Source organism: Megascapheus bottae, chromosome 16, assembly GCF_031878675.1.
Source record: "Megascapheus bottae isolate mThoBot1 chromosome 16, mThoBot2.hap1, whole genome shotgun sequence".
NCBI lineage: Eukaryota > Metazoa > Chordata > Mammalia > Rodentia > Geomyidae > Megascapheus > Megascapheus bottae.
The window spans coordinates 42,419,026-42,436,125 of NC_143524.1; the positions used below are offsets into that span (position 1 = coordinate 42,419,026).

The 17,100-nt window shown below is 40.2% G+C and overlaps 1 protein-coding gene and 1 non-coding gene across 2 annotated transcripts; one reads left to right on the forward strand and one right to left on the reverse strand.

The window, feature by feature from the left end:
• The first annotated feature begins 7,977 nt into the window (after positions 1-7,977).
• LOC150053422 (U6 spliceosomal RNA) lies at positions 7,978-8,084 on the forward strand. The gene has a single exon (XR_016538197.1). It is a non-coding gene; the product is annotated as a U6 spliceosomal RNA (small nuclear RNA).
• Positions 8,085-8,098: 14 nt separating this feature from the next.
• Positions 8,099-9,124, reverse strand: LOC150053423 (olfactory receptor 52K1-like). The gene has a single exon (XM_090349091.1). The coding sequence runs from the start codon at positions 9,122-9,124 to the stop codon at positions 8,147-8,149; it is 978 nt and encodes a 325-aa protein (XP_090205217.1). The 3' UTR covers positions 8,099-8,146.
• Positions 9,125-17,100: the final 7,976 nt, after the last annotated feature.

Consider the following 17,100-nt stretch of genomic DNA (forward strand, 5'->3'; position numbering starts at 1 on the left):
GGCTCCCAGAAAACTCGCAGTTGATTTTCACAGGACCACTCCACCTTTAATATGTGCTTTCCATGGTATGCATGATAGAGTCCTACTTCTGATATGCCAGTGTCAAGGATTAAGTCCTGTTCCCATTGTTGGACTTCCACAAAATCAACTAAAAGTTCTCTTTGAAACAGAGTCCTTGAAGAAATGTGATGATTATTGAGTGAGAAAATATGAAATAGCCATAAAACTCATAAGACAACTGTTACAAAGGAATGCACAATTGGCCATGTTTTTTCTGTTCTTGATATTGGGAACATCTTGAGGGAAAAGAGGGGAAATGAAATGTTTATATCAATTCATTTCTTTAGCACATGCAGTTATATCTTCTAGCCAAGATAAACTCCTAAGCACAAAAGCCAGTTTTCTCTCTTTAAATCTCAAACGTGTGCACAAACAAATCAAACAAATAGATTTTTAAGGACACAGTACCTTTTCTCTGGGACTACTCCGATATGGGGCTATGTATGTCATATACAGCTATTTAATTTTTGTGTTGTTGTTTGTGTGCCAGTCAGGGCCTTGAACTAGAAGCCTTGATGCTGTCCCTCAGCTTCTTTGCCTAAGGCTCATGCTATACTACTTCAGCTACAGCTTCACTTCCAGCTTTTTTTGGTGGCTAATTGGAGGTAAGAGTCTCATGGAATTTCCTGCCTGGGCTGGCTTTGAACTGTGATCCTCAGATCCCAGCCTCCTAAATAGGCATGGTTATAGTTATGAACCACCAGCATCCAGCTTAAACTTATATTTTCTATGCCAAGCGCCAGTGGCTCACGCCTGTAATCCTAGCTACTCAGGAGGCTAAGATCTGAAGATCACAGTACAAAGCCAGCCGAGGTACTAAAGGTCAAGAGACTCATCTCCAATTAACCACCAGAAAACTGGAAGTGGTACTGTGGCTCAAGTGGTAGCTGTGAGCTGAAGAGCTCAGGGACAGCACTCAATCCCAGAGTTCAAGGCCCACAAGGAAATACACACACACACACACACACACACACACACACACACACACACACATATATTCTTTAATCATACAAAATATATATATATATATTCTATAAATATATATTCTTTAATCATACAAAATACTGCAATTGCTCAGACTAACTAATTGCTCACATAACTAATAACAATCATATTGAACCACTGAGAGGAGAATATTACCATCATTATAGAACATTCCATTGGAAAGATTAGCTCTTGAGTATATTTCCTAGATCTAGTCAACACATCAATCTCTTAATATAATCCTAGCTTATCTGGGGGAAATTTAGTTTGGTACATCATTGAAACTCATGTTAACTTTCTATTTACACAACTCAAGTAAAACATATAGAGTTCTCCACAGCAGGCTCAACTTGCTCAAATATTATTTGAATTTTAAATGTTCCACTCTGGATTCCATTTTCATTACTGCCTTGATTGCTTTCTTTAAGTGAATCACTATGGATTTCATAGGAATGATATCATTGCTCCTTACCTGCTTCAAGCAACTCTGCCTCTCACAAACTTTTATCTAAATTACCTATTGCCTCTTTTTTTTTGGCAGTCGTGGGGCTTGAACTCAGGGCCTGAGCACTGTCTTTGGACTTTTTTCAAGGCTAATGCTGTACCACTTGAGCCACAGCACCACTTCCAGCTTTTTTCTATGTATGTGGTACTGAGGAATAGAACCCAGGTCTTCGTGCATGCTCGGCAAGCACTCTACCACTAGGCCAAACTCCCGACCCCTATTGCCTCTTTCTTAAAGCCCATCTTTACATCCTATTTTATTGTTATTTCCCATATCTCTCTTTTCAGTCTCCTGATTCTTTTTTCCCCTAAGTATTTAATTTATTCAGTTCTCAACCTTGAACTATATTCATCTTGATATTCACAGAAAATTTAGTAAACAATTTCCATAAACTTAATGAAATACTTATTTTTACTTAAGAGGTTAAGGAAAAGCCTGTCTACAAAACTAATTATCTTTAGTAGAAAAGCACCTAAATGTTTTACACAGACAATAAAAACATAATTATTAGCTGGACATGGTAGCATATGCCCATAATCCCGGTATTCTGGAGGTTGAGGTGCACAGGAAGGTTATAATAAGATCCTGTCTCACCACAACAATTACATTACATTACATTAATTACATTACATTAATTAGTATTATGGTGTTAACTGTTTACAAATCCCATCAAAGCCATGTGAAGTTCTGACTTTAAACTTCAACACAGCCAGAAAAGAGAGGGAGGAAAGAGAGAAGGGAGGGAGAGGGAGGAAAGATGGAAGGAAGGAAAAAAGGAAGAAGGAAGGAAGGAAGGAAAGAAGGAAGGAAGGAAGGAAAGAAAGAAGGAAGGAAGGAAGGAAGGAAGGAAGGAAGGAAGGAAGGAAGGAAGGAAGGAAGGAAGGAAGGAAGGGAAGGAAGGAGATACTGAGAAGTCACCACAGCAGATTGGGTGAACAACCATTAAAATAAAAAAATATTCAGGACAATATACTATCGATAGAATATTGATCACAGTACTTTAGGAAGCGGTTAGATATTGCTATGTACTTATCTAATGATTAGTCGGATAATTGGAAAATAGAGTTGGGCTCTGTTTAGAAATGCAGGAGACTGGATACCTAGATAAAGCGATTTTAATAGAATAATGGGATGCAGAATAAGTTAGAATAGAAAAAGAGAGTAATAAAGTGATTTTGAAGCAAAGCCAAGAAAATAGTGGGGTTCTAGAGCAAAGTGGGATCAGCAAGTTTGTATTCACTTTTTAAAAAAGAAAGAAATTCTGTCTCTCAGCTACTATTTTAAAAATTCCATTTTGATTCTCCAATATCTCCCACAGACTCCCACCACACTGTGCAGGGGCTATGCTTTAATCTCATCTACCACTACAATCTCTAACACACCAAGAAAGATGACTACCAAACTGTTGAGAAGCTCACTTTCTGACTCTTTTCATGAGACCTTCTACCCAAGCTCAAAATGGTTATTTGTTCTCTCTCTCTCTCTCTCTCTCTCTCTGTCTCTCTCTGTCTCTCTCTCTGTCTCTCTCTGTCTCTCTCTCTCTCTGTCTGTGTGTGTGTGTGTGTGTGTGTGTGTGTGTGTGTGTGTGTGTGTGTGTGTGTGCAGGGGTGGGGGCTGGCCTGGGGCTTGAACTTGGGATCTGGACACTTATATTCTAATTTAAGTTTTTCTTTTACTTTTTTGGTCATGGTGCTTGAACTCAGGGCCTGGGTGCAGTCACTGACCTTTTTCACTCAAGGCTAGCACTCTACCACTTTGAACTACAGCTCCATTTCTGGTTTTCTTGTAGTTAATTGAAGAGTCTCACAGATTTTCCTGCCCAGACTGGTTCAAATTGCACTCCTCAGTTCTCAGCCTCCTGAGTAGCTAGGATTACAGAAAATAAGCTTTAAATATTTTCTAAACTAGAAGTTTTAAGAACCTTCCATCTGCTTTTGTTACCTAGAATAAAATGTTTTCATCAGATATATATTATTTTTCTAAACCTAACCTTAGAAATATTTGTATCTTAGCTAGAAATAAACACTAAACTTTGTATCAAAAATCATCTCTAGCTGGGTGCTGGTAGCTCACACCTTACAATCCTAAGAGGGTGAAACCTGAGGACTGCAGTTCAAAACCAGCTCAGGCAGGAAAATCCATAAGACTCTTATCTCCCATAAACTCAAAAAAGCAGAAGTGGTGCTGTGGCTCAAGTGGTATGAGTCCTAGCCTTGAGCAAAAGAAGCTCTAAGACAGCACCCAGATCGAGAACGCAAGCCCCAGGATGAAAATAATAATAATAATAATAATAATAATAATAATAATAATAATGAAACAGTAATAATCTCTAATAAGCAGGACATTTGTTTGTAATACATATATCTTCAGTGCCAAGAACAATGGCTAATATCTAGCAAACATGGTACAAATAACTATTGAATGACCCCACATTTTGCTACTCCATTCTTCTCCACGCCTCCAAACACAGTTCATTCTGAGTTTCCATCTCTCCCTGAATTCCTGTGCACTCTCTGACTGTCGCTGACCACCCACAAACCCTTATGCCAATGAAAAGGTATTTTATTTGTCCAATTTCTTCTCCCAAATACAGGATATCTAGCAATTCATGAATCTTATATCTATAAAAACTCATCTAAAACTTACTCTACCCAAAACTCCAGAGAATAAAAGGAGTGAATCTTTACTTACTACCCAGAGCTCCATACTCCAAAGTAGACGTTTTATCCAACTCTATTTCAGTAGCCAAAATGTCCACGCCAGACCTCAGAACTTCTCCCTCTCATAAACGTGCATAAAGGTGATCTCAATGCCAAGATAATTCTCAGATAATAAAACTAATTGATATGCTATATTTTAGCAAGATATGGGCATGAACCATTTGGAAGTTTAAAACTCAGCTACAGAAACATACTCAGGAATGTGGCTTCTGTAGAAGAACCTCACAGAAATGTGCTTCCTTGCACTCCCTGCTGTCTTTCTAGTTCAGGTCTCACTTTCCCCTTGTCCACAAGGATAGAGACTCTGAATTGGGAAGGGAAAGTAATGAAGATAGAGAAAGCAATGACAGGAGATGAGAAGACATGGGACATGAATTAGAACAACCAGCTGAGACTCATGCGAAATGGCCCACAGTGTTTGGCATAGAGAAGAGGCAGTAATTCTTCGTAGAAAGAATGGCTAGAGTGCATAGATGAATTATTTGGGTGGGACTCCAAGACTTATACTCCCTTCTGTAAAGCAGAAACAGAAGCAGTAAGAGGGGAAGGGAAAGATCAGGACTGTAGGAAATAACTGAGAACGGCCCAGCCCCAGCCTTCTCACCACAGCTGTGCCAACAGCAATGTCCTCCTTCACCCAGTTCCAATTCTGTCCACAGCCTCAGTCTGCAGCACAATTCTGGGCCCTTTCTATTACATTCACTCGCACCCAGTGCAGACTTGCTCTTCTGTAACAAGTCTGGGTAGGAGAGACTTAGGAAGGGAGCTGCTGGCTTTATCCTCACAAACCTCTGCCCTTGAAGTATTGAAGCAGGAACTACCACCCTTGCATAGAGTCTGCAGGGATTCCTGGAAGGCTTAGGCTCTCCTCTAGGATTGACACAAGAAGAATCCCCTGACTCAGGGCCAGTATCCCCTGGGTCTCCTGTAGACCAAGACCCAGTCCCCACTTAGTGATACTGAATCTTGCCCCCCAAAGGCCATGCCTTATCCCCAGAGGCTGGGGGGACTTCACCTAGAGCTTGCTTATACCTTAGTCTTTGCTCTACTTCTATCAGCTTCACTAGCACAAATACATTACCACCAACTCCTGTCTGAGTATGACTTGGGAGATCAGGGGTTCAGCCTAAGAGATCAAGGCCATCCACTAGATATCTTATTGAGCATTTTTTATACTTACTGGTCTTCGCCATGCATTAATATCCAAGTTGTGGCCTTTGTATAGCATTTCTCTAACACTCTACTGCTTTGTTTCTAATATAGAGGTAATATTCACAACCTTACTATAAATGTGTAGAGGATACTATGACTGTTGTTGCCTATTAATAAATGTCAACCATTTAGAAATACTAAAGGATGATCTCTCTATTTATAACTGGACTTAGCATCTATTTTGTATAGCAAAATCTTGCTGTTTCCAGCACTCCCCCATGGACTCTGCCTATCATCATCATTGCAAGACATTTGCAAAGCAATCCCAGCCTCACACACTTCTGGACTTGACTTCTGAGGTATCCTAGACTTAACTTCATTTTCCATAGGTGTAGCCTTCAAGGAATGAAGACAGCCCTTCCACAGAATCTGACATCCTGAGATGCTGAGATAGAGTGGAGTTTTTACAGAATCTCTTTAAAATTGAAGCTTAAACTATGCAGAGCCATGCCAACAGGAGACAGCTTGTATAGAAATCATTCTCTCAAAACCTATGTCTCAAATATCAGAGAGAGACAAGACAGAAAAAAAATCACTCCCATCAAGGGCTACATCCCTCCCCTTGGCCTTGAACACTCTTGTTTATTCAGCTCCACAGCCTTAGGAAATCACACATGTGGACCTTGAACCATCATATCAGAGTCCATTGCCCCCGGAAGACCTACAGATGAACAGTGGAATTACTGGATCCCCAATGCAGAAGTCAGAATAGGCAGCCAGTCAGAGGAGCTAAGTGCTGCATGGAGAGCTTGTGCTGGCTACAGGAAGCTTCTGATTGGGCATGGGGACTGAAATGGCCCAAAAGCTATCCAGTGATCTTAGAAGCCATTTCTGTTTATCTTTTTCTTCAATAAACCTTGGCCATTTTACTTCTCCTCTGTGTCCACACACACACACACACACACACACACACACACACACACACACACATATTTGCATGTACCTGTGTGTGCACAAATAAAGATGAAGATATTCAATTTCTGACTAAAAATTTTAAAGAAACAAAGAGGTCACAAGATCAAAGTACAACACTACATTGGAGGAAAACAGTATTTTAGGGTTTGTCTGAGAAATCCAGCTGGATTATCAAAGTTAATAGTAAGTACAGCAACAATCATAGCTCCTTAGGAGACTGAGATTTAAAGGATCATGGTACATAGCCAATCCAATCCAGGCAGAAAAGCCCAAGAGACTGCATCTCCAAAATAATGAGGGAAAAGGAGTGGAGATGTGGCTCAAGTAGTAAAGCATCAGCTAAACAAGAAAGCCAAGTGAGCATAAGGCCCTGAGTTTAAACCCTAGTATCAACAAATAATAGTAAAGAATAGTCTTACTATTAATATTGCATATACGTTTGTATGAAACAATGTAAGAGAGGAAAAATACAGTCCACTATTTCCACCTTTTATCTCTTTCATCTTATTCCTTCTTCTTCCATATAGTATGTTCTGAGATGGGTTTTTCAGAGAACATAAGCATACATCATACATGCCTACCTTGACGTCCTATGTGCCCCCACCCCACAGAACAGACTTCCTTTGATTAGTTCATAAAGAAATTCCATTTTTTAACCAGTGCTGGGGCTTGAGCACAGTCAGGGCCTGAACACAGTCCTTGAGCTTTCTCATCTCAAGACTAGAGCACTACCATTTGAGCCACAGCACCACTTCCAGCTTTTCTATGCATGTGGTACCAAGGAATCGAACCTGGAGCTTTGTGCATGCTAGGCAAGCACTCTTACCACTAAGCCAAACTCCTGGTCCCAGAAATGCCATTTTTTATGCTGGTCCTGGGGCTCGAATTCAGAGTCTGGGTGCTGTCCTTGATCTTTTTTTTTGCTCAAAGCTAGTACTCTACCACTTGTATCACAGCTCTGGTTCTGGCTTTTTGGTGGTTAATTGAAGGTAAGAGTCTCACAGACTTTCATGCCTGAGTTGGCTTCAAACTGTGGTCCACAGATCTCGGCATCCTGTGGTGCTACGATTAAAGGCAGGAGTCAGCTGAAATTCACACTGACCTTTTATTGAAAACATATAGTACACAAATATGCAAAGAAGGTTTCATAATATTTGAAGAAAAATCAGAGAACATGTCTTATTCAATGTGCCCAATAACAAAAAAAAAGAGCTTGGAGGATAGAAAGGTCATGAATACACAGACTAGCTAGGTTAAAAAGATAATACACAAAGCTATCTTACTTGGAAGGTCCACACTAGATTATTACGAACTTTCTAACATTGGGAGAACTTTGTCAGAAGTAGACAATACCTGCAGTGATAAAGGCTTCCTACGCTGATATAGGTGTTTTTCACCAGACCTCCTATGATAAAGAAATCACCAAATGCCCAATAGCTAGGGATCAAAATTCAGATCCACAGAGTGCCCACATCCAAATGAACTTGAGAGCACCTTGGCATCTATCTGAAGTCATCTGGAAGCAAGTGAATCTTAAGTCTGTCACGGTTACTGAAAGAAAGAAGGAATGAGGGAGGAGTAGAGCTTGCTTCAGCAGCACATTTACTAAAATTGGAACAATACCAAGAAGATTAGCATGGCTGCTGCCCAAGGATGACATGCAAATTTGTGAAGAATTTAAAAAAAAAAAGACGGCCAGCAAAGTCAGGAAGTTTAGTACAGAGACTACAGGATAGCCCAGTGCTGCTATTCAGCTGCTCCTCCCTCTACTTTTGCATTCTTTCTCCAAGAATAGTCCTAACACTCGCTCCCGAATCTGCTTGGTTTTGACCCCATAGATGATGGGATTGATCATGGGTGGGAAAAGAAGATAGAAATTGGCAAGAAGTATGTGGACGTGAGGGGCCGCTGTGCGCGCAAGGCGGTGCATGACTGAGGAGATGACTACAGGTGTGTAGAAGGATAAAATAGCCCCAATGTGAGACACACAGGTCCCAAATGCCTTGTAGCGGGCCTCCTGAGAAGCCAGCCGCAGAACAGCACGAAGGATGAAGACATAGGACAAGATGACAAACAGCAGATCCAGCACCACAATCAACATGGCCACCGCAATGCCATAGATGTTGTTGAAGCGCGTGTCCCCGCAGGCCAGCCTGACCACAGCCATGTGCTCACAGTAGCAGTGGGCAATCGCTGAGCCTCGGCAGTAGTGGAAGCGGCGGAGCAGAAAGGGGAGTGGAGTCATGAGTGTCACCGCCCGGGTCGTGGCGGCCGTGCCAATCTTGACGATCAGGGACTTGGTCAGGATGGTGGTGTAGTGCAGTGGCTTGCAGATGGCCACGTAACGGTCAAAGGCCATGGCCAGTAGTATTGCTGACTCCATGATAGCAAAGGAGTGGAGAAAGAACATCTGGATGAGACAAGCGTAGAAGTTGATCTCCCGGTCTCTGAACCAAAAAATAGCAAGCATTTTGGGCAGTGTGGTGGAAGAGAGAACTAAATCAATGGCTGCCAACATGGCCAGGAAGAGGTACATGGGCTCGTGGAGGGCGGCATCTGCCTGGATGATGAAGAGAAGGGTACAGTTGCCCAGTAGAGCCAAAGTATAGGCAGTACAGAAGGGGATAGAGATCCAAATGTGTAGATGCTCCAGGCCTGGGATTCCCATCAGCACGAAGGCCACTGGATGTGTTGAGGTAGAATTGTAAGTAGAATTGTAAGCCAGCATGTCACCAAGCATTCTCTTCCTCCTTATCTGCTTCCACAGATATCTATGTTCTATGACGATCCAGTAGTCATATTCAAGGTCAAGTCCTGGTCATATGTGTAGGATTTGTCCTTCTATCTAGTTGTGTAAAACTTAAAAGAAACGAAGATAATCATCTGTATCATGAAACATCACAGCATGTTTATAGAATTACTTGTTGGTCAGGCCATTATCTAGACTAGAGCTATCACCAGAAACATCCACAGTGTCCTAAGTCAAGAACAGTCTAGGCTACAGAGCAAGACCTTGACTCAAACAAAAATGGCGGCATTATTGAGACATTAAGTAGTGAAAGAGCTTGCAAACACTCTCCAACTAAAGCCCTACCTCCATCTAAATTGAGGACATGGGAAATCCTTCTGTTCACCTTGCTTTAGTTTAACTTCCACCTTTACTTTGTTATCCCTTTAACCACTTTCCTCCCTAGCTTTCATGATCTTCAAAGACAGACCACCTGGTCAAGGCTGTCCTCTGATTCTGGCATTATTCCTTTTCCAACTGGGATCTTCATCTTTCTATTTCCTTTTTCCACCCTTTTGTCAGTTTCCTGTGAAGGAAATGTTGATTTCCAAAAAATTTAAAGCTGTACCCCTTTTCATCCTGCCAAGCTCATGCCTTAATTCTTTTTAAAACTATTGAGATAATTCTATAAAACACATAGTATACATCTGAAACACAAAATGCTTTGTAAATGTAAATGGACTTTTTAATTAAAAAAGAAAACTAAAAGTTGTCACTGACAGCCATGTGGTTGGAAAAGGTTAAAATTTAAGCTTAGATTTTGAGAACTCTAATTTCCTGCCTTGAAATCTCACGTCCTATCTCACTATACTCTTCTCTTTCCCCAAACTTGCAAACCAAATCCACAGTGGACATACAGAAATGCAACACAAATTCATTAGAATGACATAAGTTTAGAATCTTGAGACTTGGGCTTAACTAACAATAACGTAACACTCTACCAACAGAAAATAATGCTTAGCACAGATTTTTCTATGGTTTCCACTTTCTTGCCTATCCTTCCTCCAATGACTGAGTTTCATTGTAAGGAAAGATGAAATTATATATGACAACAGCCCTTGTAAGCAATGTAAAATGCTATTTGTCATTATTATCTTCCTTAATACAAATCTGCCCTCTTTTCTAAGATATTTATCATGATTGGCATAAGTGTGATACTACATTCCTTGACCTTATATCTTCCTGCATCTACTTCCCCTAAACCCTGGGCCCCTTCACAACAAAACTTCTTTACGACATTGCTAAGTTATAATTAGATAGAAAGGTTCTACAGGATAACATAGATAAGACTGTATATTTAATAAAGCTAAAAGAATACCAAAGTATGTTTATACCAGACATTATAAATATTTGGTGAGACAGATATGTTTAATCTAATCTGAGCATTATACGATGTATTCATGCATTGAAACACCACAGTATCCCCTTAATACATACAACTTTTATCAATCAATTAAAAATAAGTTAAAATTAATTTATTCTGTATGTCATTATCTCATTTAGTTTTCAGTTTTCTTCTAATCTATTTCTACCTCAACTCTGATGTCTTGTCATTGCTTCTTTTCCCTCCCTCTCTCCTTTTCTGTTCTTCCTCCTTTTCCTTTCCCTCCTTTCCCTCCTTCCATTCTCCTCCCTTCTCCTCTTATTCCCACATTTTTCTCCTTCATTTCTTAGAAATTTTGCTATCTATGCTCAGAAAATTCTTCTGCTCTAAATGCTATTAGCTTTGAACATCTTTGGATGTCTCATGGCATCTCAAAAAAAAAGACAAAAAAAATCTGTCTTCTTACCAGCCATTTCCTCTACTTTCTGAACCAGTTTAGTGAATATTGCTGTCATCCAATCACTCCTTTCCTTCTTCCTTGCTATCTAATTCATTCATAAATATGGTCATTTACAAAATGCATTCTGGGGCCAGGAGTTTGGCCTAGTGGTAAGAGTGCTTGCCTAGCATGTATAAAGACCCAGGTTCAATTCCTCGGTACCATATACACAGAAAAAAAAAAGCCAGAAGTGGTGCTGTGTCTCAAGTGGTAGAGCTCTAACCTTGAGAAAAATCCCGAGGACAGTGCTCAGGCCCTGAGTTCAATCCCCAGGACTGGCAAAAAGTATTTATATATATATATATATTTATATATATATATATGTTATATATATATATATATGTCAATACTTTTCCTGAAGCATCCTTGTTTATTGGGTTTGCTTTGGGGAAGTGGGCACTCTTCACCTAAATTGTTGTCATCCGTCATGTGAACAGCAAAGGCTTGTATGCCCTCTGTCTGGCTGATACCAGCAAAGGCCCTCCTCCCTGATCTCACCTTCATCAGTGAGCATCTGATACTTCACAATATGCTTTGTATTCCTTCTTGTCTTCTACCCCCACTGCGCATGGGATTCTCACTCCTTCAGTGAGTGGCCCAATTCCCTTCCTGCAGGCTGCAGGAAGAACTGCTGACTTCTTTTCTAGTGAGAGAACAGAAATGACAGGGTTGGAAGGAGTGGTCTGGCTATATCTTTAGTTAGCTACTCTTTTCCCAAAAGGAAAGGAAATATTGGGCCCCTGAGGAATAGCCTGCCGAGACCTCACAAGGCGCCCAATCTCTTCACTGGGGATGGCCCCAGAGTTTTGTGTGCCCACTCTCCAGTCTTTGGATGGCACACACCAACAGTAATAGGCTATAGGTAGGACTGTGGTCTTAGGCTGGCACCTACAAAAAAAAAACCAAAAACCAAAGGCCCTACCTGAAAAATTAAAGCAGAGTAGTTCAAGTGGTAGAGTGCCTGTGTACAAACCTCAAGTCCCTGGATTCAAACACAGTATTCTCAAAAAAAGAGAAAAAGGAGCAGATCTTTTGAAGTATGTCATAGCATAAATACAGAGTATGTTTCATCATGATTGCAAAATAGCTCCATGTTCTCTCCAATGTTTCAGTGTTTTGATAATTATCCTTCTAACCCCAAAGCACATTTCAACTTCCCTTGATGTAATAAGTTGGCAGGGACAACTTTCCCACTAGGACAAATGTTCCACAAGAACGAGGACTTTGTCTTCTCTGTTTGCTACCATGTCCCAGTATTTAAAGACATGGACCTTGATAGGGGCTCAATAAGAGCTATTGATAAAATAGCATTTCTTTAGAATACATTTTACACAATTATTTATAATAAATGCTATTGGTAAAATTAAATTTGCCCAGTGGTATCCCAGATAACACTAAGTATCCATAACTGAGAAGAGTTTTTTTTTTTAATTTTTGTGCCATTCCTGGGGCTTGAACTCAGGGCCTGGGTGCTGAGTACTCAAGGTTTGTACTCTACCATTTGAGCCACACCACCATTTCCAAGTTTTCTGAGTTGTTTATTAGAGAAGAGAGTCTCAAGGACTTTCCTGTCCCAGCTGGATTCAAATAACAATCCTCAGATCTCAGACTCCTGAGTGGCTAGGATTAGAGGTGTGAGCCAGCAGCTTTTGAGATTTGACTCTAAACACTGTGGAGGTGGCAGAAAGTCTGAGACATCTCATTTTTCTATCTGTCACATTAAAATCCATTGTGTCTCTGGAAGAACTGAGAGGAATTCAAATCTCAGGACCCTCAAAACATTTATTTTTTATATTTTAATGTTTTATTTATATATATTGTTATATATTCAGAAGGATTACACTTTTGTAGGCCAGCTATTGAATACATTTCTTTTTGGGCAATGTCACCTCTTCTTTGGCTCTCTCTTGGTTAGAATTTTTCATTCTTGATGTGTCTGTTTTCTGTGAGCTCCCTAGGCAAGGTATATGCTCAGAAAACAAAACCTGCGCCTTTCCAATCATGCTTTGGGCCTTGCCATTTTAGGAAGTCCTCCCTTCACAACTGCTTAAAAACAGGACTCGGGGGTCAGGATTTTGGCCTAGTGGTAAAGTGCTTGCCTAGCATGTACAAAGACCTGGGTTCCATTCCTCAGTATCACATACATAGAAAAAGCTACAAATGGTGCTGTGGCTCAGGTGGTAGAGCTCTAGTCTTGAGAAAGCCAAGGACAGTGCTGAGGCCCTGAGTTCAAGTCCCAGGACTGGCAAAAAAGGAATCTTTTCAAGTCTCTATCTCCAGATCAGTGTCAGATAAACAATGTATGCTCACTTACTAGTTATCTGAAATCAAATTTCATGCCTGTCTCGCTTACATTTGACTACAATCCTTTTCACTCATTTGATAGTCTAGTCCCAATACCTGACATCCACAATCTTATTTAAAATACTATTGAAGATAAATGAATTTACCCTTATCTTTGTCATCATAAAACAAATTACATAGGAAGTTGAGTAAAGTAAGGTAATGATCAGACCAATCCGTTTAGGATTTGCCGTATTCCAGGCACTATATAGAACATCTTATGTGTGATAGCATATGATAACTGTCCCCATTTGTTTTGTACCAGTCCAGGGCCTTGACCTCAGGACCTGGGCAGTGCTCCTGAGCATTTTTACTTAAGGCTAGCATTCTTCTGCTTGAGCCACAGCTCCACTTCCAGCTTTTGGATGGTTACTTGGAGATAAAATTCCCATGGACTTTTCTGCCTAAGTCCTTACAAGCAACATAGAATTCCATTGTGTATAAGAACCACATCTTGATCCATTCATCTACTGAGGGGCATCTGAGTTGATTCCATATCTCAGCTATGGTAAGTAATGCTGCAATGAACATCACTGTGCTAGTAGCTTTTAGTATGCCACTGTTTCTGGACAATTGGATAAATGCCAAGGAGTGGGATTGCTGGGACATAGAGGAGCTCTATGTTTAGGCTTTTGAGGAATTGCCATACTGCTTTCCAGAGTAGTTAAACAAGTTTACACTCCCACCAACAGTGTAATGGTATTCCCTTCTGGTCACATATCTGCCAGCATCTGTTTTTATTAAATTTTTTTTCTTTCTTTCTTTCTTTTTTTTTTTTGCCAGTCCTGGGCACTGTCCTTGGACACTTTCTGCTCAAGGCTAGCACTCTGCCACTTGAGCCACAGTGCCACTTCCAGCTTTTTCTGTGGGGGGAGGTAAGGTGGGGGGGTTCAGAGAAATGGAACCCAGGGCTTCATGCATGTAAGGCAAGCACTTTACCAATAGGCTGCACTCCTAGCCCTGTAATTTATGGATTTCTTGATAATGGCCATTCTAACTGGAGTGAGGTGGAATCTCAAAGTTGTTTGATTTGCATTTCTTTTATGGCAGGAGAGGTTGAGCATTTCTTCATGTGTCTATAGGCCATTCTTATTTCCTCTTCAAAGAAGTCTATCTTTAAATCTTTATCCCACCTTTTAATGGGAAGGTTGTTTCTTTGAATATTTGTCTTTGAGAGGTTCAATTTTTTGAGCTGTGGGTATATTTTAGATATGAGTCTCTTGTCTCTTGTATGGTTAGTGAAGATCTTCTCCCACTCTACAGACTTTCTATTTAACTTGGTAGCTATGTCCGTTGCCATACAGAAGCTCTGCAGTTTAATGCAGTCCCCTTTGTCCAAACTTGCTTTAGTTTGTTGTGTTTCTGGTCCTTTATTAAGAAAGTTTCAACCTGTGCCAAGGAGACCTAGAGTATCTCCTATTCCTTCTTGTAAAGTTTTCAGGGCATCTGCTTTTACCTTAAGGTCTTTGATGCACTTGGAATTAATTCTGGTACAGGGTGACATATAAGGATACAACTTAAGTTTTCTATAGGTGCATAACCAATTCTACCAGCATCATTTGTTGAAGAGGCTCTTTCTTCCATCCCATTTTTTTGGCTCCCTTGTCGAAGATTAGGTGACCATAGGTCTGTGGATTGATTTCTGGGTCTTCAGTTCTATTTCATTGGTCCTCGGACCTGTTCTTGTGCCAGTAACAAGCTGTTTTTATTACTGTAGCTCTGTAATAGAGTCTGATGTTTGATAATGATATTCCTCCTGTGCTGTTCTTTCTGCTAAGGATTGTTTTTGCTATATGGGGTCTTTTAATGTTACATATGATTTTATTGCTTTCTCTATTTCATTAAAGAATGAAATTGGGATACCGATGGGTGTTGATTGAATTTGTAGACAGCCTTTGGCAGTTATTTTCACGATGTTGATTCTTCCAATCCAGGAGCATGGGAGATTTTTCCCCTTCCTTACTTCAGCTTTAATTTCCTTTTTCAGGTTTTTAAAGTTTTCATCATACAGGTCCTTTACTTTCCTAGTTAATTCTTAAGTATTTTATGTTCTTTGGGCTATTGCAAAAAGTTGCTTTCCTGATTTTTGCCTCACCCTTCTCATTGTTGGTATACAGGAAAGTCATTGATTTTTGAGGGTTAATTTTATACCCTGCTACTTTGCCAAAGTTTCATATCAGCTCACATAATTTGGAAGTGAAGTCTCTAGGGTTCTTTAAATACAGAATCATGTCATCTGCAAAGAGGGAAAGTTTCACTTCCTCTTTCCCTATTAGGATCCCCTTTGTGTTTGCTTCTTGCCTTATTGCTCTAGCTAGGAATTCTAATACTATATTGAAGAGGAGTGGAGAGAGCAGACATCTTTGTCTTGTTCCTGAGTTTAGAGGAAATGGTTTTAGCTTTTCACCATAAAGTATAATGCTACCTGTAGGTTTGTCATAATAAGGCTGTCTTTTATTATACAGAGGAATGTTATTATTATACTGAGGAATGTTATTATGAGGAATTATATTAATTGAATTACATGTATTGAACCAACTTTAAGGCCTAAATTTCTTAGCTTCAGTTTTCTGCCTCTTTACAGCATCCCAGAGGTCCCTAGGAATTGCTTGGGGAATTTCTGTTCTCAGCAAGGGCTCTAATGACAAGGTAAATACTGGCGCTCTTTTGCTCCCAAAACTCTAAGCTCCACAGGAGCTAGGATCTCATGCATGCCCTGATCAGACCTGGTAAGTCCTTTGTGTGCTCAAGCCTGAAAGAAGCATGACTGCCACGGAGATAATTTCTCGCTGAAGTCATCTCTGCTTCCCATTAAAGGGACTCACAAGTGAGCCACACTTTTTGATCCATACTATGTTACTGGTTCTTCAGATAATGCTCTTATAATAATCCAGATCACAGACAAAAACTGAGTTGATAGAGTTTAGGGGACTAAAGAAACCATATAACTGATGGGTTATAGAGCAGGGATTTGAACTGGACTACGTACATGGTCTTCTATCAATGGATGATGAATTGTCGACAAATAGCTTTCAAGCACTCCTCTCCTCACAACACAGCTTTGTTCCAGGTGCTTGTGCACTTCTATTCTTGAATATTTCAGGTAAGAACATTTTATATAAAATGCTAAAATAATTCAAACCAAAAAGTGAGATAAGAAGCATGAAGTAGCTACTATTTGGAGAAAGTTATCTAGAAGAGGCAGGGGTCTGATTGCCTGATCTCAGGACACAGAAATAAGATTAAAAAATACTAAAATATAAACAAAAGCTTACAGATAGCAAGAAAAGCACTGATGGAGCCTGTAGTATCTTACCATAGAAGAGCTGTTCCGCAGTCATAGCACTCAGTCCTCATTCTAGAGCTCACTAAATCAGACAGAAATGGAAAGGCTCCTCTGAATAGTGATGAGAACAATCGTCCTATCCTGAATGTGTTCCGTGAAGCTTAACTCAAGTATTGATTCTAGCAAGGAGGCAAAATTGTAACTGAATTATTCTGTTCTCAGTTCTCTCCACACCAGATAAAGGATTCTGAAGCAGGGACACCCTAAAGGGAGTGTCATATAAATGTATGAACCCATATCTTCAGAGTTATAGCCAGCCTTGTCTGTGTATGTTACATAGCAACAGACAATGACAAACACACAGTGCACATGTGAAATAGTTTTACATAGAGCGTTTTACATGGTCTCCCATACCCATTTCTCTCTGTGACTGACCCTTCTACCATAATGAAGGCTGAAACCCC

What these genes read in the sequence shown, in the direction of transcription:
- LOC150053423 (XM_090349091.1), bottom strand. Translation starts at nt 9,124, where the DNA reads ATGCTGGCTTACAATTCTACTTACAATTCTACCTCAACACATCCAGTG.